This window comes from Mastigoproctus giganteus, chromosome 4 (assembly GCF_048544385.1).
Source record: "Mastigoproctus giganteus isolate SK-2022 chromosome 4, ASM4854438v1, whole genome shotgun sequence".
NCBI classification, from domain to species: Eukaryota; Metazoa; Arthropoda; class Arachnida; order Uropygi; family Thelyphonidae; genus Mastigoproctus; species Mastigoproctus giganteus.
In genome coordinates this window covers 192,938,121-192,964,300 of record NC_143578.1, presented here as the reverse complement: position 1 = coordinate 192,964,300, position 26,180 = coordinate 192,938,121, and the positions used below count along the sequence as shown (strand labels likewise).

At 37.3% G+C, this 26,180-nt stretch overlaps 1 protein-coding gene across 6 annotated transcripts in view; it reads left to right on the top strand.

The window, feature by feature from the left end:
- The window catches only part of DEF8 (differentially expressed in FDCP 8 homolog), a 188,322-nt gene that overhangs the window by 94,650 nt on the left and 67,492 nt on the right, over positions 1-26,180 (top strand). For 5 of the 6 annotated variants that reach the window (XM_090371955.1, XM_090371954.1, XM_090371953.1 and 2 more), the window contains 2 exons: positions 2,364-2,463; positions 15,380-15,507. In XM_090371955.1, coding sequence (XP_090228081.1) covers positions 2,364-2,463; positions 15,380-15,507 — 228 coding nt within the window. The remainder of the gene's footprint in view (positions 1-2,363; positions 2,464-15,379; positions 15,508-26,180) is intronic. The other variant, XM_090371956.1, reaches the window with a different exon arrangement.

The window sequence follows — 26,180 nt, the reverse complement described above, 5'->3', positions numbered from 1 at the left end:
ACTGTGTCTGCCAATCCATGCTGCGTCAGTGTCACGCATGTATCATGTCTCATGGTGGAACCTTCATGCATCTGTTGTAACATCATGAAATGCATCCATCTTGTACTCCATTGTTAATATTATGTCAAATAAATGTTTGCCACTAATTACTGTGTTGTGTCATTTCTGCTTCTTGTGCCTCTGCTACTGCTTTCCTGTGACGTTTCTGGTTATGGATTCCTATGCGATTCACATTCCTTTAGATGTTACCTACCTCCCCTAAACGTTTGTACCAGTATTTTTGAGACACCCTGTATAACATATTTGTGCATTTATAGCTGAAGAAGTGACCCATAGTAGCTAAAAGTTTATTAAGAACTAATAAGTTATATAAAACAGGTAAAGATAAAATAAAAAGACAACAGAAGAAAAAACATGTTTTTTTTCTTCCTTTTATGTTTTCTTTTCTTATGTGCCACTCTGGCTACTTCAATGCTGTCTCAAGATAAAGTTTTTAATTGAACTAATTAAAAATATACAATTTTTTTTTTTTTTTTTTCATTCTTCTGAGGACATTATGTGGTTTTTGTAATTTTGGCATATTAGGGATATAGCAGCAATATTTTATTAGTCATCCCAGAGTTACGTAAAACTCGACTTACGTAAGAAGTCCGGGAATTTATTTTTACCATCCATCCTGGAAAATCGAGAGTCTACTGTATATGATATCAAAATTATTTTTTGCATCCAGTTCCTTTGTAACCACATTATAATATCCAATCAAATTTGTCAGACCAGACTTTCCCTTAACAAACCCATGCTGCGTCTGAATTATTGCTGCAGTCTTGTCTGGATGATCTTGCAATGCATCTTTAACCAGTGACTCCATTAATTTAACCGGAACAGAAGTTAAACTAACTGGTCTGTAATTACACATGTCACCCTTCGATCCCCCTTTGTGAATTGCGGATACATTTGCATATCTCCAGTCCGTGAGGACCTCCCTGAGTGCAAGGATGCTTTCATAATTATGACTAAGGGTTTGCCTACTTTCTTTGCTGCTGCCTTTAATATAATTGGATAGATCCCATTCACCCCAGGTGCCTTTCTTATGTTTAACTTCAACAATTTCTCCTCCACTTTGCTCTCAGTTATTACAAAATCATTAAGCACCCTGCTACAATTTGATAACCTGGCATTTTCAAACCTTAACTCCTCATGTGTGAACGTAGATGCAGAATACTCATTCAGTTTGTTTGCTATCTGAGCAGGATCATCAACAGTGGAACCATCGATATAAAGTGGACCAATCAGATTCATCCCCTTCCTTTTGGAATTTATATAAGTAAAGAAATCCTTGCTTTTTTTTTTTAATTAGCTTCCTTTGCCCAAGATTTCTCATAATCTGCCTTCACCTGCCTAACCTCCTTTGTGACTTGATTACAGACTAGCTTATATCTGCCCTAGGCTTCTGTGTTGCCTGATAATTTATATGCATCCCATGCATTTTCCTTCTCTGTTACAAGTCTTATTAGTTCATTTGATAACCATTTAGGCCTAAATCTTGAACAGTATTTCTTAATAGGTATGAAACTTTTAGTAGCTTCCACAATTAATTCCTTGAATGCTTCCCACTTAGAATTTGCTGTTGGTAACATCATCAGTTGATCCCACTGTACAGAATTTAATACACAATATAAGATGTAACCAAAATGATGCCAATTTATTAATTAATTTAACTACTTTGGTAGATGGCTACGTTAAAATGATGATTTTACACTAACCTGTATGTTAGTCATTCTACCTCGTAGCATGAGGCCTTTGCCCTTTAATATTTTATAATATACTTTTCTTTAACGAAGTTCCATTAACATATGAAATGCTAATGATGGATATTACATATAGAACTTTATAGGGTTTGACAGTAATTTTAACATACTAATTACTTTAATATAACTGATTATTATCATGAGGAAAAGTTTTAATTTTTACATATGGATTTGGCAGGTTGCACACCAATTCTGTCAGTCCACTGAGGCGATTTGAATTAAATGCCTCAAACTGTCTAAGTTTTCTGGCTCTCCTTGGTTTAAAAAAAGATCTGCCATTGTGGAGAGGAGCAGGACAGTAATAAATCTAAGGAAGAATTAGACAAATCATTATAGTGTGTGTGTGCGCGCGCGCGAATGCTGTATTAACATGCTTCCTTGCATCATCATTTGCCGCTACTAATACTAAATCAAGAATTGAAACTGCATTTTTGTTGTCTTTTAACATTGACTTGATATGGTGACTGGAAACCCTGACATGTGTGGCTTAATTTCAGAGTGATCTGTATAACCCATGGGGTAAAATATGTTACAAAAATGAATTTTTGTTTTTAGGTTGAAGAAGGCCCAAACTATATTTTAGACATTTGTCCAGAAGCTGGCTTGTCCGCACAGAAATATAGATGTGCTGAATGTAGAAAAAGAATTGTATATAGTGAGTACTTTTTTGTGCCAGTATCACTCTGTACTGAACTTGTTTCAGATCAGTTTTATCTAATTTTATTATACAGATTTCATTTTAAGGCAATGAATGATATGAACCTTTCTTTCATGAACTGAATAAATATCCTAATGCAATATATATTTTGAGGTAGGGATGGGATAACATAATGTGGCTTCTGCTGTCCTCCATTTTGATTAAATAAAATTAACAGATGGAATTATTTTATGAAACTCATTGCCTACAATAATAAAATAATCATAAGGAATAATTTTATTTAATAAAAACAGTAGATCACTCTATATTGCTAATAAACAAGTAATAAAACATAATTTAAGAGGCAAAAGAAGTGAAAAATATATGGGCTGCATCTATAAAACTGGTAGTATAGTTACCAAAGCTTTTTTAATATCACCACCTGCAAATGTTTTCAAGTTGCAATTGCTCCTTATGTGTAAAAGCAGTGAGCAAGTTTGGCAAGTGTGTACATCATCAGCAGGTGCAGTTCTCTTAATGTTCTCTTATATCCCTGTATGAATTTATATCAATAATGAGATAGTTTCAATTATGACTGCAAAAAAATCAACAAATAAAAGATGTGCATTAGAGCTCAATAAATTCAAAACAGAAAAGGTGAAAATCCTGATATATTTTATGCAGATTTTACCTATTATGAATTGGAAGCATCACTTATCTGTATAAATGAGAATTTTGAATTAAATATTTCTAATTTGTTTGATGAAACTTATATATATACACCGATGAGCCAAAACATTATGACCACCTCCTACCTAATATGGTGTTGGTCCACCATGTGCAGCCAAAACAGCTCATACCCGGCGAGGCATGGACACAATAAGATTTCTAAATGTCTTGTGATATCTGGTACCAGCATGTAAACAACAGATCCTTTTAACTCCTGTAAGGTTGAAACACCGCAGATCGGAGTTGCTGTTCCAACATAAACCACAGATGCTCGATGAGATTAATGTCTGGGAAATTTGGAGGCAAGGGCAATACCTGGAAGTCTTCTTCATGTTCTGCAAATCAGTCTTGAACAATCTGGGTGGTGTGGCATGGCGCATTATCCTGCTGAAAGACGGCACTGCTAGAGGGATGGGATTAATATAAATGTCATGAAAGGGTGTACCTGGTCAGCAGCGATGTTTAGGTAGGTGGTGGATGTCAGAGTTCCCGGCACATGGATATCTGGGTCCAGGGTATCCCAGCAGAACATCGCCCAAAGCATGACACTGCCACCACCGGCTTGTTTTCGTCCCACAGTGCGTCCAGGTGCCATCACTTACCCAGGTAAACGACGCACATGTTGCAACACATGGTGCCGTCCACATGGTGCAACAGGAAACGTGATTTATCAGACCAGACGACCTTCTTCCAATCACTCAAGGTCCAGTTTTGATGCTCCTGTGCCCATTGTACATTCTGTCGCTGGTGAACTGTGGTTAGCATGGGCACTCGGAGCAGCCTGCGGCGACGCAGCTCCATTTTCAGTAGGGTTCGATGTATTATGTGTTGTGGCACATTACTCCCATCACCAGCATTCCAATTACTGGCGAGTTGTGCCACAGTCGCCCTTCTGTTGCTGCGTACCAGAAGTACGTGGTACTAACCACAGCTGACCATGAGCATCCCACCAGCCGTGCCATTTTGGATATGCTCTGACCCAGTTGTCTGGCCATTACAGTTTGGCCTTTGTCAAACTCGCTTAAGTCTGCTGCCTTTCCCATCTGAAGAACAAGAGTAACACTGATTAACAGAGCTCAGTATCAGGTGTTTTTTATAGTTCACCTGCAGTTGCTTCAAATTTGCATAATGACTTGCTGGTCATAATGTTTTGGCTCATCGGTGTGTGTATATATATATATATGATCACCCAAAGTGATCTTTTTGAAGTCTTGCAATGAAGTAGCAAGCTTGGTTCAAAGTGAAAGGATGGAGAGGGGGGTCCCCATAGTAGGAGAAAGATTAAGAACTCTGAGATATCAGTTTGCTTGTGATATAGTTGAGTTTATTGTTTGGACAATAATTAAAATTCAAATTATTTCCTCTACCAAATCTATGTTTTGAATTTTGATAAAACTTGTGAAGTTATTTTGTGGAATAGCTGTGTAGTTCTTTTTTTTTCTTATGTGATATTTTATACTTATGATGTTAAAGAATCTTACACTATGAGAGCTTATGAGTAATATCATTAATTTATGTATATTGTTTTGAGACATTCTGTCTCAACTTTTCTAAATCCTTTTTCAGCAGCATACTGTCATTAATAATCCTCCCAACCTTTGTATCATCTGTAAACTTGGACATTGAGCGTGATATATCTTCATCAATATCATTGTTAAATATAGAAAACAACATTTATCAATGTTGTTTTCTACATTTATCAATCAAGACTAACCGACGCCAATCTTTCTTCCATAATGAAGGTTGTGTCTTCTCAATCTTTGACTCCAAATCTCGTGAAGCTGGTGCAAGCAAACGGAGTCATATCTGGCAAAAAGGCCTAGATTACCTAATTTCATGTATATTCCCTCGTTGAAATATTGTATTATCTGGAATAAACTTGCTTTTCATTATTTGTTCGGTTGTTTATTCAGACTTTTATTTCCTTTCAATTATTAATGCATTCTCAGTCTGAAACAACAACTGAGTAATTAAAAAGTACTTTTAGGCTTAGCAATGGCAAGGTTTGTAGGTAGTGTGTGGCCCATGTGAGGTACACCAATATGGGAAATGGCCCAAATGAATTTGACACCCCTGCTCTAGGTTTACTGCTTCCCATATGCAGTACTTTGCGTTTGTCAATGTTAAACTTCAGTTGCACTTCTCAGTTCATCTGCCCAACTTTTCTAGATCCTTTTGCTGCAATGTACTGTAATTACTATCATTAATAGCCCTACCAACCTTTGTGTCATGTGCAAACTTGACATTAAGCCTGATATATCTTTATCAATATTATTGATAAATGTAGAAAACAACAACTGGCCCAACATCAAACCCTGGATGGACTCAACTAACAACATTAGTCCATGAAGAGCAGTGTCCATTGATTACTGCTCTCAGTGTTTTTCCCACTAAACCATCCCTTTATCCATCCATAGTTGCAGCTTGCCCTTAATGCTGTACTGCTCCAATTTGTACAGCAGTCTTTTGTGTGCAACTGTATCAAAAGCTTTCCTGAAATCCAAGTATATGATATGGAATTATTTGTATCCATTTCCTTTGTGACCACATCATAGTATCCAATCAAATTGGTCAGGCAATATTTCCCCTTAGCAAACCCATGCTGTGTTTTAGCTATAACTGTAGTCTTATCTAGATGATTCTGCATTGCTTCTTTAACCAGTGACTCCATTCTTTTCCCCCAAACAGAAGTTTAACTAACAGATCTGTAATTACTTTTGTCACCCTTTGATCCCCCACTTTGTGAATTGGGGATACATTTGCACATCTCCAGTCCTTGTGGACCTTTTCCTGAATCCCAGGTTGCCCTCATAATTATGGCTAAGGATTTGCTTATTTCCTTTGCTGCCTCCCTTTATATAACTGGATAGATCCCATCCACCCTACATGCATTTTTTATGTATAACTTCAAAAATTTCTCCTCCACTTTCCTCATGGTTATTACAAAAACGATTAACTCACTGTTAGAATTTGATAAACTTCTAGCCTCCACTTTCCTACAGAATTCCTCATGCGTGAATGTAGATGAAAAAAATACTGATTCAGTTTGTCATTACCTGAGTACGATCATCAACAGTTGAACTATCGATATCATAACAACCAATCTGATTAATCTCCTTCCTTCTAGAATTTACATAAGTAATGACATCTTTGCTGTTTTTCTTTGCATCCTTTGTCAAAGATTTCTTGTAATCTGCCTTTGCTTGCCTAATCTCCTTTATGACTTGAGTACAGGCTAGCTTATATCTGCCTATGGCAGATATAAGTTTTATATTTATGTGCATTCCATGCATTTTTCTTCACTGCTACTAGTCTTATTAGTTCATATGATATAAATTCAGGCCTATACCTTTTTAAGAGTATTTTTAGTTGGTATGAAAAGCTTAGTAGCTTCTATGATTAATTCCTTGAATGCTTCCCAAATAGAATTTGCTGATGGTAACATCATGAGTTGGTCCAACTGTATAGAATTTAAAAACTGTCCAAGGCCACTATAGTCACCTTTGTGAAAGCAAAAACCAATCCCCTTAACCTTGATGGTAGTTACATCTTTAAATAACTCCGAAATCAACACAATGTGATCACTGCCACCTAGTATTTATTTTATCTTCTGATTCTTAATGCATAAATAAACACTGTTGATAATCAGATCAATAGTATTACTCCCACTTGTTGCCTCTCTAACATTCTGCTGCAGAAAACAGCAAAATCTTGCTGTTTTCTGGGTGAACAGCTCACAAGTTCCAGTCAATATCTGGAAAGCTAAAATCTCCAAGTATAAAAAATTGATTTACTTGCTCACTCTATTTCTCAGTTGAATAAAGCTTGAATAAACTCAAGGAACAACTAGAAGAATTGTTTGCAGAAAATGAACAAGTGAAATGAGTTTTTATTTTTTATCTGATGCTTGCATTATTTGCCTTTGCTAATACTAATTGATTATACGTTATCATAAGCATTTTTGAGGGTCCTAATGAGACTGGTTGAGAAGAAAAATGCACAGGATGCTATTTAAATCATTTTGTAATACAGAAACATTATGGTGTCTGCAATAAAGTGACAAAAGGTGTTAGTCAATCTAAGGCACATTATGAGAAGTTTCTGAGCATCCTTTGCCAGAGATTTAACTTAAGGAACTAACTGTTAATGAATCTGCTCTTCTGCTTGGGTTGCTGACAAACTGAATTGCATATACATTCACACATGAGGTATTTTGGCATTTTGCATATACATTCATACATGAGGAATTCTATAGGAAGGGAATGCCAGAAGTTTATCAGATTCTAACAGGAAACTAAATGATTTGTGATAACTGAGAGGAAAGTATTGAAGCTTAACATAAAAAAGGCACCTGGGGTGGATGGGATCTATACAGTTATATTAATGGAATCAACAAAGGAGGTATGAAAACTGTTAGCCGAAAGCATTTCTGGACCCACAGAAGTTCTGTGTGGCCTGTAGATGGGAAAATGTATCCCTAGTTCATAAATGAGGATCAAAGATTTCCATGAGTAATTACAGACCTGTTAGCCTAACTTCTGTTCCAGGATAATGGATAAAGAAGTAGTGCAGAACCATCTAGAGAAGAATGTAGTTATATTGCAGTCATGAAGGACAACATTGGATTTGTCAAGGGGTGATCTTATCTGACCAGTTTTAATTGGATACTGTGATGCAGTAACAGAGGAACTGGAGGCTAAAAGTAATTTTGATATCATATACCTTAGATTTCTGGAAAGCATTTGATACTGTTGCACATAAGACTGCTGTAGAGATTAAAGCAGTGCGGCATTAAGGTCAAGTACTGCTGTGGATAAAGGCGTGGTTGAGTGGGAGAAGACAGATATTATCAAGTTACGCTGCTCTTTGTAGACTAATGTTATTATTGAATTCCCCCCGGGGTTCAGTGTTGGGTCCATTGTTGTTTTATGTATTTATTAATTGATTAATGTCTAAGTTTGCAGATGATACAAAGATTGACTGGGTGCTTAATGACAGTAGTCAAGATATGCAATTAATGCTGATGGCATTCTTGCTCAAGCTTATGCATGGGGGTGGGGCACAGAGGCATAGATTCAAATTGAAGAAGAATGGTTGTAGGATAGATGTGTGGAAGTTTTCATTCAACCAGAGGATAGTTAGTTGTTGAAATAAATTTCCGTCTGTTGTGGAATTGGATAGTTTGAATAAATTCAAGGAAGAACTAGACAAGCCATTAGAGGGGATGGATGGGTGATGTGTGAAGAATTTTTTTTTTTTTTTCTGATGCTGTATAATCTTGCTTTCTTGCATCACTTGCTCAAATGGTTATGATAAAGCATGATCATTGATCATACTTTACCGTAACCATTTTTAAGAACCCGGTGTCAAGCTTCTAGTGATTTCTTGAGAAATTTCCTGCATCTTCTCTAGGAATGTTTACATTTGATTCTCACTTGGAACCTTACTAGTGGTTCACTTGTGCTGTTACTGCATTACCCATTCGCAATGTACTGCTTGCCTCTCAAATCGTACTGCTACCTTGCTTGCAATGTACTGCTCATCCCCTTTGTGCCATACTGCTACTTTCATTACTATGCACTGCTCTTATTTGTATTTTCTTGGCTACCGGTGGTCCTACACCTGCCTCCATGTGGGCAGGGCTGGAAACCTGGGTGGTAAATTTGTTCCCCCAAGGCTTAAGATGCTGTAGTGAACACAGACATATACCCAGTAATATAGCATACAAGCTTGAGATGATGGCCTTTTCATAGAACATGACTCCAGTCATCTAAAGAGACTACAGACAAGCACAGAATCGAGATACACCAATTTTACTTGTAGTGTGCATTCTTTATCTGCATAAACTATTGGCAAGCTGTCATCTTTTTAATGCAAGAATGATTACTGCATTACTTTTTAATGCAGAAATGTTTACTGCATACTGAAACAGTATTGTCAATCTTCCAAAAAACAGGCGCCTCTGTAGTCAGGTGGGAAGGAGCAGCAGTGCATAGCATGCACTTCTTGATTAGACCGGGATTCGAGTCCGTGACCACCAAATGTGGAGGATGCGGAAAGGTCTGGGAATGACCACCGCATATCCCCAGAGCAATATGGCCCTAGTTGCTAATGCTCCTAAAAACCAAATAACTTCCAAAAACATAGTCAGTGAGACTTGTAACACTCCAGTCAGCATCCTACCTAATATTCCTTCCATTACACATGAAACAGTAAAAGCAAAGAATGTTAAAGAAAAATGATCTGTCGAATATTGGAAACATGGAAATAGATGACACTATACTGGACCTTCACACCAGTGACAATGTGGTGCAATGTGTTAAACATAGAATCGGTACACCCTGTTTTCTGTTGCCTTATTCTTCTCCCAATTTTTCAAATCATATACTCTATAAGTGATATAGTGATAGAATTCCCTGCGCAGGGAGGAGTGGTAATCCTTGTTAAATCCACTAGTTCCCCTACCTGTCAGACATATTATATTACAAACATCTTTAGAAGTTTTTGCAGTTCTTATTGTGATAGGAATATCACTGACCATTGCATTAGTTTACATTCTATCATCATATCCTTGCTCCTGAACAGAACTTAACAAACCTGCTGCACAGATTTCAGTGGACATCACCCATTGTGGGGTTCCTACCATGGATATGGGAAGACAACTAACTGAGGAATTCTTGATGATCACCAACTGGCACTGTTAAGCATGGGGCTTTCCAACCTATATGCACTTACTTACAGAATCCAATTCTTCATTAGATTTAACCATCTGTTCTCCATCTTTGTTTCCAAGCATGGATTGGTCAGCATGAAATAATCCATTGCACAGTGATCATTTCCTTATAATTCTGTCTGAATTATTGCTGCAGTCTTGTCTAGATGATCCTGCAATGCATCTTTAATAATGGAGTCACTGGTTCAAGATGCATTACAGGATCATTTAGACAAGACTGCAGCAGTAATTCAGACACAGCATGGGTTTGTTAAGGGAAAGTCTTGTCTGACAAATTTGATTGGTTATTATGATGTGGTTACAAAGGAACTGGATGCAAAAAATAATTTTGATATCATATATTTGGATTTCAGGAAAGCTTTTGACACTGTTGCGCATGGAAGACTATTGTACAAATTGGAGCAGAATGGTATTAAGGGTAAGTTGCTACAATGGATAAAAGGATGGTTAAGTGGGAGAAGACAGAGGGTGGTAATCAATGGGTGCTGCTCTTTGTGGACTAATGTTATTAGTGGAGTCCCACAGGGTTCAGTGTTGGGTCCACTGTTGTTTTGTATATTTATCAATGATATTGATGAAGGTATATCAGGCTTAGTGTCAAAGTTTACAAATGATACACAGGTTGGCATGGTTGTTAATGACAGTAATGGCAGTGTGCCACTGCAACAGGATCTAGATAATTTGGGAGATGGACTAAGAAGTGGCAACTGAAGTTTAACCTTGACAAATGCAAAGTACTGCATATGGGTAACCCGAGAGAAAAGTACCAACTGTGTGGTACTACACTTAAGGTGGTAGAAAATGAAAAAGACCTGGGAGTAATTGTGCAGTCAGGTATGAAGTTTTCTCAGCAATGCAGACAGGCTGCCAGGGCAGGTCATGGGGTTTTGTCAATGATATATAGGAATTTTGCTAGCAGGGAAAAGGAGGTGATTGTCCCTCTGTATAAGGCAATGGTCAGGCTACGCCTTCAGTACTTGAGTAATGGAGGCCTCATTTTAGGAAGGATGTCGATTTACTTGAGCGTGTACAGAGAAGGGCAACAGGATTGGTGAGGGGAATGAAGGGAATCCTCTTACCAAGAGAGGCTTAAGTTCTGCAAATTGCAGTGGCTGGAGACAAGGCACCTGCGCGGTGATCTGATTGAGGTGTATAAGGCCTCGAATGAGTTGAGCACGCTGAATTCTGATGGGATCCTTCCACTTGTTCAGATTACGAACCTAAGGGGGCATAAATTCAAATTAAGAAAAGACAGATGTAGAATAGATGTGCGGAAATTTGCCTTTAGCCAGCAGGTGGTTAATTTCTGGAATAAACTTCCATCTGTTGTTGTGGAAGTTGATAGATTGAATAAATTTAAGGAGGAACAGGACACTTATTTGGAGGGAATGGTGTGATATATTTTTTTTTTTTTTGCCTGATGCTGCGTAAGCTCATATACTTGCTTTCTTGCATCACATGCCACTACTACTACTATCTCTTTGACACAGGCAACCTCCAGTCATTCAGAAATGTACCACCTGGAATTTCAATTGGACCAACTGGTGTAACTGCTCTACGTGTGTCATTTTTGACAGGCACTGTATCTGTCTTGATCCTATTGATTATGTAACTGTACAGGTAATCATTTACATACTAACTGAATCAGAACAATTGGTGAAATGCAGAATGTGCCAATGCTAAACAAGAAAAGAACTGTGCTTGGATCCTTTTCCAAAAGTTCAACTACCACTAGTCTAACTTGCTACAAAAACTCAAAGCCTTTGCTTGACAGATCATACGGAAAGCCAAACATAAATAACTCTTGCATTTTCTTTGCCTCAACTATTACTAAAAATAGACCTACAAATCATCTGTAAAAAAAAAAAAAAAAAAATACAAACACTAAATGGGAAATCCCTACCATCACCTTCTCCGATATTTCATTTTAATGGACACTATCTCTCTTCTTCAACTGAAATTGCAAATGCTCTAGAAGCCTCTTTCTCCACTATCTTTGCCTCTGACTCATATGTATTCATTTCAGTGCATCACAATGTATGCATCTGTCACTCGATGCAGAAAAGTATAAAGTGAATGTTTGGACATTTTTTTTTTTTTTTTTATACCACCCATTTGCATTTACTCTGGTAGAACTCAAAGAATCATTGAACAGATCTCTAAATAGTGCAGCAGGATAAGATGGTATCCATTACAGCATAATTAAATAGTGATGTGAAACAAACCTTACATATCTTGTTGATTTTCTGTAATCTTTTCCTGAAAATAATCAGATATTTTCAGGAAAAGACCTATCTCTTGTCACTCCTTTATTTGTGCTATACCATAATAGGCAAGGATCCTTCATTAGTCCAGATTTGAGGCCAATCAGTTACTAGCTGTTTAAGAAAAATCTTTGAAAGGGTGATTCGTATGAGACTTGGTTTCTAGACACAAAAACCTTCTAATTGAACATCAGGATGTTCCACCCTTGATGTGCTCCTGAAGGTTGAATACAACATACATCTGCAGTGCCTTCTTGAACATCTGAACATAGTCAACCTTAGACATTAAGAAAGCTTTTGATAACACTTGGCATCGTATGGAGGAAAGCTCTCCTCGGTGCCCCTACTGTCAGACTCAATTAACAGTAAAACATGTTTTGATTGGCATCCCTATTATTTCATTATCTGTAAAAGTACTTTTAATCATCTAATTTAACCTTCAGGAACCATTAAATCTGTGACAAATTCTTGGAGATGATACAAATCTTTAATTTATTTTAATATCCATCTCTGTGACCCTATCTAACCATATTTTGGACTAATAGCATTGTATACAAGTATTTTGTTTTACGTTAAATAGTAAAACAACATAATAGTAATTTATCATTAATTATCGTTGGTAGAATTGTAGGTGATAACGGTGCTTCTTCGAAAGTCGGCCCAATAACATCCAAAGATGTTGATGATATTTGATCTACATCTTCCTGTTTCTTATCAGGTCTCTTGAAAAAACAATCAAGTGAAGTTTGCATTGTGGCCTTCTTTTCATCATAAATAACCTTGTATTATTTAACATATTTGTATAATTTAACACAAGTAAACCCACTAATGCCATCTGCTTAATGGTAAATCTTTTGCATTGTTCAACTTGTTCTTCAGTAGCATTGTCCCCAAGCCTCTGATTCTAGTTGCATTAAATCTTCATTTGTCAACTCTTGGGTATGTGAATATAGAAGCTCATTAAAGTCCTCTTCCGTCAGCTCAAGTTCATGTTGTGTGCCTGTCTGGACAAGCTCCATTAATATATTCATCTCATCCTCCACTTCCTCAGTAAGAAGAGAATTGTTAATCAACGTGGGGCATAGGTGTTTCCATGCACCATTTATGTTTGTATTTGTTACTTCATACCAGGAAGCATCAATGTTCTTTATGGCCTTGTAATATATCTTTCCAAAACTGTTTCAGTGTTACTCTATTATTGCCTTCTGTAGCCATTACTGCCTGTCTGAATGTTCGTCTTAGATAATATTTCTTGAAGGACGCAATAACCTCTTGGTTCATTGGTTTGAAGTATTGAGGTGGTGTTTGGAGGCAAGAAGAGTACATCAATGTTAGGCTGAAAATCATCCAGATGTGGATGTTGAGGGCCATTATTAAGCCAAAGGAAGATTTCAAAAGGCAGCTTGTTCTGGTTACAATATTTTTTAACATTGGGAATGAAATGGTGGAAGAAATTATCTTTAAACAAAGCAAGTGTAATCCAGGCTTTAATGTTAGTTTTCCAGATTACAGGTAGCAAAGCTTTGGTTATGTTTTTAAGAGCCCTTGGATTTTCAGGACTATAAACTAATAGGGATTTGAAATCTGAAGTATATCCACCAAATAAGAGAGTGTGTTGATTTTTTTGAAGCCTTAAAACCAGGTATATCTTGCTGATATATGTCCTATCAGGCATCTTCTTCCAAAATAAATATTACATGTTCATTAAAAATTTGTTGAGGTCAATAATCTTTTTCCTTGATAATCTCAAGTATTACAGAAAATTCTTTTGCAGCCACTGTATCTGCACCAGCCACTTTGTCACTCACTTTGATGTTATGCAGATTTGAACATATCTTGAATTTGTGAAACCATCCATGGCTTGCAGTAAATGTTTCATCACAAACTTGATGACATTGCTTGACTTTCAAGTCTTCGAAAAAACTCTTAACCTTCTCTTGAATTTGTTTTAGACTAATTGGCATGCGATATTGATTCTGATCCTCTAACCACATAACCAAAAGCTCCATTTCATCCATGACCTTTCCCATTTCTTGCTAATGACTATTGATTACATTGGCTCAGCACTTTTTGCATGTTCCAAGATTCGTTCTTTATCCTTCAGATTTTTGCCACCATTGATCAATTCATGCCATACATATGCGCATCTGTCATTTTCTCACCACCTTCACATTTCTTTATTATATCTACTTTTCCATTGTGATTGTATGATGCTTCTTACTAGCAACTTCAGCATCCTTACTCTTGCATCTATCGGACATGATGTGGGTTCATATTGTTTAAATAAAAAATAACTGTAGAAAATTCCAACTATCTACGTACATCAAATGTGAGATGCACTAACCTAACAAACTGACAGCTTTGTTCATCTGAAAGTTCGTAAGTGGGGGGGCCGACTGGGCTTGCCGGGTGGGTAAAGTGCCTGCCTAGCAACCCAAAGGTTGCGGGTTCGAATCTCGCCTCGGGCTTGGATCAAAGTACTGCAAAAACCTTGGGAGGTGCATTATGGCCACAGAAGCCGATGCGCCAACAACTACCAAATAATAATAATAAAAAAGTAAGTGGGGGGGACACTTGTAGTTAGGCACCTCCATAGCCAGGTGGGCAGGAGCAGCCATGCATAGCACACACTTCTTGATTAGACCGGGGTTCAAGCCCGTGACCACCAAAAATGGAGAATGCAGAAAGGTCAGGGAATGACCACTGCATATCCCTGGAGCAATATGGTCCAGTTGCCAATGCTCCTAAAAACCAAACAACAAACAAACTTGTAGTTAAGTTTAGTTATAAAAAGCTCTAGTTTAAAAAAAAAAAAAAAAAAAAAAAATCCATAATATGCAAGGCATACTTCATATTTTAACTGATGGTATATTGGATCAGGTGCACTTGTAAAGATAGTTTGCATATGGAACATCCCCCGCCCATTGAGTTATATCTGGCTTAGTTTGAGAAACGTTCCGACACTTATGATCCTCAAATATTATTTATTTTTTAGGCCGATCTTAGCATTGAAGAAGCTACTGATATAAATAGTTTTTGTAATGCCATGAAGAATAACATATCAAAGAAAAATACATTAAATATGTAATAATGGGTTAAAATGTTTAGTTGTATGCTTATGATTTTATTTATGATAAGTCAATTATGATTTACAATAAAATGTATGCAGAATATTTAATCCATAGTTAATGAGATAGTTTATTTCTAGAAGATAACTGCTATAGTCCTAGAAGGTGTGATTACAATGGTCTATACTATTGTTCATTTTGCCACTGGAATAGCCAAGTTATTGTTCCAGCTAGAATTATACATAATTGGGATTTTAAGCCAAGAAAGGTGAGTATCAGAATGATAGTGAAAATTTTTTTTTTTTACTGCCTGTGTAGTACATAAGCCTAATTACTGCTATCCAGATAAAAATCTTCTCTCCAAGCAGGTATAATTGATTATACCTGCAGTAAATGGAAGTATAATCTATTATATCTCCAATGCGTTTTTAATTCTATACAAATAATTTATCTAGGTCTTATCAAAAGTAACACAACATGGTTATTGTTCTTAACTACTGTGCCTCCTTTTATATCATCAGAAAATTTGTACAATAAAATATTGAAATACTATATCAATATGATTAGTAAATATCAGAAATACATTGAACCATATACTGAACCTTGTAGAACCCTACTGGTTACTTTGGTCTCTGTAGAGCAGTGGCCATTTATAACCACTGTATCTTCTGTTAACTTCAGTCATTTCTTTACTCACAGTAACCATGTGTAGCTAATGCCATGTTGCTCTAATTTATATAAAGGAACATTTCATTTCAACATATGCCAACAAATATAATGTCCAGTGCTTCATCTACATCAGTGTATCTCAAAGGGTGTGCTGCGGCACATTGTGACGCAAAATTTTCCAAGTGTGCCGCAAAATCTTAAAAAAAAAACTAACGTTGTTTTTATTTTAACATCATTGTCCGAATATACGTACAATACCATTAAATAAGAATAAAGTACACGAAGGATCTTTTTATGACGAATTGAAATTGACATATCCGAATACAGGGGCATCTGCATTCAAGCGCCAACACGTTTTGAATAAAGACCAATTATCTGTCACCTGCAGACCACGTGAATCGGACCGACGCGATACTGTATAAGTGCGCAGTGCCCCTGAATTACCTCAGAAAGTCAAAATACGGGATCCTGTTTCTAGTCTCTCTAGTTCTCTGGGAGTTGTATGTGTAGGCATGCGGCGTATTATATATATATCGTTTATATATATCGTGTTAATATTGTCATATTAAATATCTATATATATCGTGTTAATATTGTCATATTAAACCATGTTTGTGTTTTAAAGTAAATAATTTAGGGTTAGGTGATTTCTTAAGGTAATTTAAATGTATATAAAAGTTAAAAATTCTACAAAACTGTTTTGTTTATTAGAAAAAACTGAAAATGGATATACAAAAATTTTTAAATAAAAACAAAACTGTTGATGTCTGCAACAGTAGTTCTGCAGCAGATACAAATATATCCATTGAAAATAGTGATAATATGAACAATACCTGCGCCATTGAATCTCAGCCAAAAAGATCGAAAATTAGTACAAGAAAATATAATGAAGATTACTTAAATTTTGGTTTTACGTTGACAGGGGACATAAATTTCCCCTTACCTTTATGTGTTGTATGTGGACATAAAAAAGCAAACAGTGCAATGGTTCCTAGCAAGCTAAAACGCTATATGGAAAAAGTTCATCAAAATTTGATGTCTAAAGACAAAAGGTATTTTGAACGATTAATGACAATTAGTGACAAACAAATTCAAAAATTGGAAAACACAAAAGTGTCTGACAAAGCACAAATTGCCTCCTATGAAGTAGTGCAACTTATAGCACAAAAAGGGAAACCTCATTCGATTGGAGAAACGTTGATCGGTCCTGCTTGTCGTATAATGGTGAAATGTATGTTCGGCAAAGATGCAGAAGCTGAAATAAATAAAATTCCTCTTTCCAACGATACTATAAGTCGAAGAATAATCAATATGTTGGAAAATATAGTAGAAAATGTTCAACAAAAACTTGATGGTCAAATTTTTGTTCTGCAAATAGATGAGTCAACAGATATCAGCGGGAAAGCACAATTAATGGGATTTGTTCGATTCATTAACAGAGATTTAATTATGAACCAATTTTTATTTTGTCGAGAATTGCCAGGAAGGGAAATATTTAATTGTGTAGATAACTTTTTCGAAAAGACAAAGTTATCATAGAATTTTTGTACAGGTATTTGTACAGATGGTGCTGCATCAATGATCGGACCCGAAAAAGGTTTTTTGGCATTTGCAAAACAAAAAAATGCAAATCTTATTTCTACACATTGCATTATTCATTGAGAGCTTTAGTAGGCAAAACTCTCACAACAGAATTAAGCATTGTACTAATGACGTAATAAAAATTAACTATATTAAAAGCAGACCTTTAAAATCGCGAATTTTCAAAGAATTTTACTACATAATGATATTCGTTGGCTTTCTAGAGGAAAAGTTTTAGCCCGTGTATTTGAGTTGCGAGCAGAACTTCATACATTTTTTAAAAATTAAATAAGTACCGCAGGAAAACAAAAGCACCATATGAAAATACAAAAATTTTATGATTGTTTTAACAATGAATTGTGGTGTGCAAAACTGGCTTATATAGAACATATATTTGCATATCTTAATATTTTAAATACTAGTTTACAAGGGCGAAACGAAAATATCTTAACATCAACAGATAAGTTAATTACTTTTGATAAAAAAATTATGCTTGTGGATGAATAAACTTGATGAAAATAATTTAGCTGTTTCCTAAGATTCCTGAACAGATGAGAAATTTTCTTGCTCCAGTGGTGAAAAACCATTTGGATTTGCTTCAAAAGACAATGAAAACATATTTTCCATCTATTAAATCAGAAAAATATGACTGGATTCGAAATCCTTTTATTAATGATACATCAAACTTGAATCTTTGTCTTGAAGAAGAGGAAGAACTGATTTCCCTTTCATCCGATCAAACATTCGGAATTCAAACATTTGGGTACTTTTTGGATTTCAGTCAGAGATGAATATCCAAAGTTATCTAAAAGAGCAATAAATATTTTACTCCAATTTTCTACGTCGTATTTATGTGATTTAGGATTTTCAACTTTCACTGATATGAAAAATAAAAAAACGATCAAGATTGGAAAATGTCGAAGATGACCTGCGAGTTGCTCTGTCTGAAATAGCAGAAATAACAAAACATTGTCAATCGCATATTTCACATTGACTATAATTTTTTAAATAAAAATTCATTTGATCTCTATCAAATATTTGAATAATTTAAAGCTTTGTTGAAGGCATACATATTTTCTTTTTGTAATTATTTATTTAATTATTTTTATATTTTATTTTGGTTGTAAGAATTGTTTGCATAACACAGATATAAGTATAAATAAAAAATTGTTAATATTATTTTTCATTCTATTTATTTAATTTAGAAATTTCTTCTTCTGTGACTATGTAGGCGTGCCGCAAAATTTTTCTTCTTTGTAAAATGTGCCACTAGAGTAAAAAGATTGAGAAACACTGATCTACATTATATGTGATATGAATGGGGGGGAAAAAATGAAAGGAATAATTTCTGGATTTCTTCTGGTCAAATTTTTAATGAAATTTGGGAAAGCTCAACAAATTCTTTTAAAAAAGCTAGATATAAAATTTCATGAAAATCTGCCCACTGAGAAGTAGAGCCGTTGCATATGGATGGACAGACAAAGAAATAATACAGTTTTCTGTGGGTCATATTTTAATTAAATTCAGGATGGTTTGACAAATATTTCTATAAGAGCCAAACGTAAAATTTAATGAAAATCCATCACTAAGAGTGTAATTGTTATATGCAGATGGACAGACAATGGTGCTTTAAGTATACACTCAGTGATCACTGAATTATGATTATGGCCGCCTACCTAATACCATGTTGGGTGCTGTTTGCACGAATATAACAGCCACTATTCACCTGGGCACTGACCCCATAGAATGTCTGAAGGTGGCTATCAGGATCTTCAGCCATGCTACATGCAAGATTTTCCAGTGTTGTAATAGATGGCTGCATGTCCACATGCCTCACTTCCTGTTCCAAAACATCCCAGGGTGTTCAGTTGGATTGAGGTCATACACAGATTTGGAGGCCAATCAAGATGGGTAATATTTTCACTGTGTTCTTTGAACCACTAGTGCACAGTGTGGCCCCAATGACATGGCGCACTATAGCCATAGCAGCTGATGCGGCATTATCGTCTTGGAAGATCCCATTTCTGTCTGGGAAAAAATGCAGCGTGGCTGAGTGTGCACCCTTAGCCATAATTATGAGAGCATCCTTGGATTCAGGGGAGGTTCCCACGGACTGGAGATGTGCAAATGTATCCCCAATTCACAAAGGGGGATCGAAGGGTGACACGAGTAATTACAGACCAGTTGGTTTAACTTCTGTTCCGGGTAAAATAATGGAGTCACTGGTTAAAGATGCATTGCAGGATCATCTAGACAAGACTGCAGCAATAATTCAGACACAGCATGGGTTTGTTAAGGGAAAGTCTTGTCTGACAAATTTGATTGGTTATTACTTTGTATGATGTGGTCACAAAGGAACTGGATGCAAAAAATAATTTTGATATTATATACTTGGATTTCAGGAAAGCTTTTGACACTGTTGCGCATGGAAGACTACTGTACAAATTGGAGCAGAATGGTATTAAGGGTAAGTTGCTACAATGGATAAAAGGATGGTTAAGTGGGAGAAGACAGAGGGTGGTAATCAATGGGTGCTGCTCTTCGTGGACTAATGTTATTAGTGGAGTCCCACAGGGTTCGGTGTTGGATCCACTGTTGTTTTGTATATTTATCAATGATATTGATGAAGGTATATCAGGCTTAATGTCGAAGTTTGCAGATGACACGAAGGTTGGCAGGGTTGTTAATGACAGTCATGGCAGTGTGCTACTGCAACAGGATCTAGATAATTTGGGCAGATGGGCTAAGAAGTGGCAACTGAAGTTTAACCTTGACAAATGCAAAGTACTGCACATGGGTAGAAGTAACCCCAGAGAAACGTACCAACTGTGTGGTACTACACTTAAGGTGGTAGAAAATGAAAAAGACCTGGGAATAATTGTGCAGTCAGATATGAAGTTTTCTGAGCAATGCAGACAGGCTGCTAGGGCAGGTCACGGGGTTTTGTCAATGATATATAGGAATTTTGCTAGCAGGGAAAAGGAGGTGATTGTCCCTCTGTATAAGGCAATGGTCAGGCCACGCCTTGAGTACTGCGTACAGGTCTGGAGGCCTCATTTTAGGAAGGATGTAGATTTGCTTGAGCGTGTACAGAGAAGAGCAACACGATTGGTGAGGGGAATGAAGGGATCCTTCATTCCCCCAATTTGCAGAACTTAAGCCTCTCTTACCAAGAGAGGCTTAAGTTCTGCAAATTGCAGTGGCTGGAGACTAGGCACCTGCGCGGTGATCTGATTGAGGTCTATAAGGCCTTGAATGGGTTGAGCACGCTGAATTCTGATGGGATCCTTCCACTTGTTCAGATTACGAACCTACGGGGACATAAGTTCAAATTAAGAAAGGACAGATGTAGAATAGATGTGCGGAAATTTGCCTTTAGCCAGCGGGTGGTTAATTGCTGGAACAAACTTCCATCTGTCGTTGTGGAAGTTGATAGGTTAAATAAATTTAAGGAGGAACTGGACAGGCATTTGGAGGGTATGGTGTGATTTTCTTTTTTTTTTTTTTTTTGGCTGATGCTGCATAAGCTCCTACACTTGCTTTCTTGCATCAAGTGCCACTACTACTATCTCCTAGAAGCTGCCAGTAGACCAGGCATTGCAGATGACCCTACTTGCTGCTATGGAGAGTTGGAGAGCTGGCACCACCTCATGCACGAATGCCAGCTTTATGATGACCTCCGCTGCCAGCTGATCACCCAGATCACATTTTTGCCCAGAGATAGAGAACAACAACACCTGGATGGGAGGCAGAAATATATTGCCTTCTCCAAGTTTGCTGAAGACTTGTACAAAAGAGGATGGGATCTGAATGCACACTAGCCACATAATGACTAGAAGCCAAAATGTGCACAACACCAAAGATGACCTACTGAGCAACCATGAAAATAGACAAAAAAATCTGAATGAACGACGAATAGCAGCCATTCTGGCAGCCTAAGCCAAGCACTAACCTGGCTCTTCTTTAACACCCTTCCTATCAGGGGGATGAGATGACCAGAAGGGGAAAAAAACTGAGTTTGCATCTTCTCTTTCTGGGAAAGCCTTGAAAATGATCTTGACAGCCTAGTCTAGATAGCTGGGCCATTGCGATGAACAACACTTTGACTCAACGTTTCTGAACATGTCGGTAAGAGTATTTTCTTGAAGCTTTCGAAATTGGTTTTCCTGACAGAAATCCACAGACAGAAAAATGTTAGGTAAGCTAATGTTTTAATGCATGTTTTACTGGTAAACAATCCTACATCTGTATTTTAATGTAAAATTATCAGTGAAATTTAATTTCTTATGTAGTGTGGAATTTAAAAAAAACTCCTTTTTTTTTTAATTAATTGTAATAGGGGATCTGTGTGATTATTCATCATTGTGAGATGATTAATTAATTGAGACTATACTATTATATCATGTGGTAGATTTAAGTAATTTATTATTGAAATGCTACAATTTGAGTGATTGAAACACCTTAATGTCAAACACTTAAACAGGCTACGTTTTGGGAACTCCCTTTCCTGTCTTTAGGCCTCTTTATGCAACCCTGGCTTGGAGTTTTCTGAGAAGTATCTCCCAGAAAATTCCAAGCCAGGATTGCGTAAACAAACCTGAAGATAGGACACTAAGTTCCCAAAATGTAGCCACTCCCATTTTTACCCCATGTTCTGGCTGAGAAATCTTGTTTTTGCCTGCTAATAATTATTTGATCTCCAGCTTTTTGAAAGTCAAAAGTCTGCAGCTATGCTAATGAAAGGAAATATAGTAAAATTATGGAATTAATAGAATAAGCAGAACAAACACAAAAGTATACTCTTCTTGTACTTAGCTCTATAGCAAATTATGCAATTAAAGTGTCAATTTCTTCAACAAACATATAAGCAGTTCTTAATGTTTAAAAAAAAAAAGCAAACAAACTTATTTTATGTAGATACTTATACAAATCCATGAAGCTATTAATATAAACTAAAAATTCCTTACTAATTTTTTTTTTTTTTTTTTGCACTTTTTTCCCAAAGATTTTTCATATGCCTAACTCGCTGTTAACATAACACAGGTATAGCTTCCTATTTCTAGTAGGAGTCAACTCAGATGATCAAAACTGTTATGCAGAATTTCAGTTTCTGTCTCATATTTATATCAATATTTGCTTTGAAAGTTGAGATTTTAGAAAATAAAGAATAAATAAGATTTAAATAGGCTAGATATTGCCAATAAATACATGGTAATGGTAAAATCTGAATACAGAGTTTCCACTACATATTACTGTAGGGTTAACAGGAATTGATTTTCTTTAATTGAAGAATGAGGTTAGAGTAAACTGAATCTAGCGTTTTACCAAATCTTTCATACCACAATGACTTACCATCTCTTTCCCTTAGCTTCTATCCAACCTCCCCATCCCATCCAATCCCCATACTTCAATTCTTGTCCCCACTTCTTTTCCCTAAACACCTTGGGGCTCCCAGGCTTGCCTGATAGCCCCCAGTAAGAGTCTCAGCTAGAAAGTGGACCCTGGCGTGCCTCCTCGTGGCCAAGGTTGGTAGTCAGGGGACACCTTGTCCCCTGCCCCCGGCTGCAAAGTTGCCAGTGCCAGCACTCAACATAACAAGACACATACTTACATACCTACATACATACATACACTTGCCGGCCTTCACCTTTTCAGATGCTACAGTGGCATATAGGGGAAACCCTGGAGACCGCAATTGAAATAAACACACCTTGACCTTTGACACCTTGATAAATTAAACTCAACAGTAGACGCACTAAATAACCTGATAACATCTACTCAATCCACACCTGAAAATTACTTCCTTGTAATTGCAGTCGACTTCGCTGAGGTGTTCGACTCACTTTGGTGGCCGAGCGTCCTTGGCAGGCTCAGGCAATCAGAGATTCCTCAAAATCTCTACTCCTGTGTTAAAAGCTATCTATGTGACAGATCTGTCAGTGTAGAGGCTCCCTACTCCAGGATGATCAGAAAGATCCACAGGGCTCTGTCCTAGGATCAACTTTCTGGAACATGGTCCTGGATGAGTTCCTAAATCAAGATCTTGGACATGTTAAGTCCCAAGCCTATGCAGACGATTTGATCCTTTCCGTGCCTGCCAGCTCAAGAGCCCAGCTTGAAATTTCTGCTAACCGAGCACTCTGGCTCCTCCAGGAGTGGGCTACCCAGCACAACCTGACAATCTCGGCTGAGAAAACCTCCAGCATCCTCCTGAAAGGGAACCTAAGCTCAACCAGACAACCACAGATTAAGATCAATGCCACAACCATCAAGCACCGCACCCAGCTTAAGCACCTTGGTGTAATCCTGGACTCAAAACTGTCCTTCCTCCCACACCTACAGTATATCCAAAAGAAGATAAGAAATTACACAGCACTGGTGGCAAGGGTCACCCGCAGGGACTGGGGTCTAAACCGACATACCCTGTTTTACAAAGCAATCTTTATTCCAGCCATCTCATATGCTGCAGGGGTCTGGTATCACCGGGCAACTATTGTCACAAATCAGAAGAAATTAGCCACCATTCAAAGAGCAATACTACTTACCATCATCAGAGTCTTACGTGTGGTGAGCACTCCTGCTCTCAAGTCCTCACTGGAGTCCTCCCTCTAGACCTTGAAATAATTAGATGCAGCATGTTGTATCATCTGTCCAAAAGGAATCTCCACTACCACCATTGGATTCACCAACAACCTAGCAATCAATCGCAAGACAGAGAAAAGATGCCTTCTTGCACACCTGCAACAGGCCTGGCAGGACAGATGGACGACATCCCTGAAGTAATGTTCACATTCCCAAAAGCCCAAAGCTGGTTTTCCCCTGGCCTGTACATAATGTATATCCTCACAGACCATGGGTCAATACAAGAAAAATTAACATCTCTGGGCATCACAGATGATCCATACTGCCACTGTGGCACTGATGAATCTTAGCACAATATAATGTACGACTGTCCTGACTATGAAGACTTGATCTATTCTGATCACAAAGATTATTAATTTGCCAAAGGACCAAGAACATATACTAATTCATACCCATGACAATTATAAATGCTTTACCACTTTTGCACAGGATGGCTTCAAAAGAACATTAAGGATCCTAAACCACCAAGACCAATAACTTGAGACAGATTCTGGGCACCCCTCTCTCCAGTAGCATCAAACTGCAACCTCATCAAAGCTCAATTGAACTGATATTCACTTCCTTCATCCAAGTTCCATTGGCTGATATCTGCAACCGAATCTTGCAGGCAAGATCAACTGGTACCTGATCCCACTCAAGACTCCAAACCCAGACACTGGAGACACCAGCAGCTTTTCTGCCACAAGCCACCTGGCACCTCCGTAGCCAGGTGGGAAGGAGCAGCAGTGCGTAGCAGATGCTTCTTGATTAGACCTGGGTTCGAGCCCGTCACCACCAGATACGGAGGATGCGGAAAGGTCAGGGAATGACCACCGCATATTTCCGGAGCAATATGGCCTTAGTTGCTAATGCTCCTTAAAAAAAAAAAAACCACAAGCCACATTGGCAATCAAACCTAGCACTCTAGCCTGGTTTTCTTTTACTCTCCTACCCGTCTAGGGGGGAGGAGATTGGTTCTTGTCTCCTCCCCCTGTCACCTCCTTCTGCCGTTGAGTCATGGGCCTGCCTCACTTAATTTCTGGCGTCACCTTCTCTATCATCCCATACCTCTATCTTTTCCCCCCAGCCTTCAGTCTCCCCCCTACTCTAACTCACAGTGTACACCCCACACAACTTATCAATTAATAACATCCAAATTTAAACCATGCTTATATAAACCTCTTTGCCTTTTATATTCTAGTATTAACTCCCTTTTTTATTTATTTTATTTTTTTGCATAATCCCTTGCCATGGCGTGCCATTTTTTAAATTGCGACAAGTTTTTTACAAATAATAAAAAATATATATATGTAACCTTGGTAAAGGGGTTGCCGAAAAATCTTTTTGCTCTGGGTGCAAAAATACCTTGGTCCGGCACTGGGTGTATAAGGCTTTGAATGAGTTGAGCAAGCATCAGTTCTGATGGGATTCTTCCTCTTGCTCAGATTACCAACCCAAGGGGACATAAATTCAAGTTAGGGAAAGACAGTTGCAGAATAGATGTGTGGAAATTTGCCTTTTGCCAGCGGGTTGTTAATTGCTGGATTGAACTTCCATCTGTTGTTGTGGAGGTTGGATAAATAAATAGCTTAGATATATTCAAAGAAGAACTGGATAAACTTTTGGACCGAATGGATGGATGAAATGGGAAGTTGTTTTTTTTTTTTTTTTTTTGGCTGATGCTCTGTGAGCTTGCTTTCTTGCATCACATGCCTGTACTAATACTAATGTATATATCTGTCTTGTGCCGTGTGGGAAATGAGTCCACTTAAACTGCAAAAAAAAATCATAAATAAATTGTGTGTATTTTCCTATTCAGTATACTTATTCTTCATCCAGTTCCTTTGTGACCACATAGTATCTAATCAAATTGGTCAGACAATCAAACCTAGTACCCTTAACAAATCCATGCTATATCTGAACTATAACTGAAGGCTTGTCTAGATGATCCTGCAGTGCTTCTTTGACCAATGCCTCCATTAATTCCTCTGGAACAGAAGTTAAACTAACAGGTCTGTAATTACTTGTCGCCCTTTGATCCTCCTTTGTGAATTGGGGTCACATTTTCAC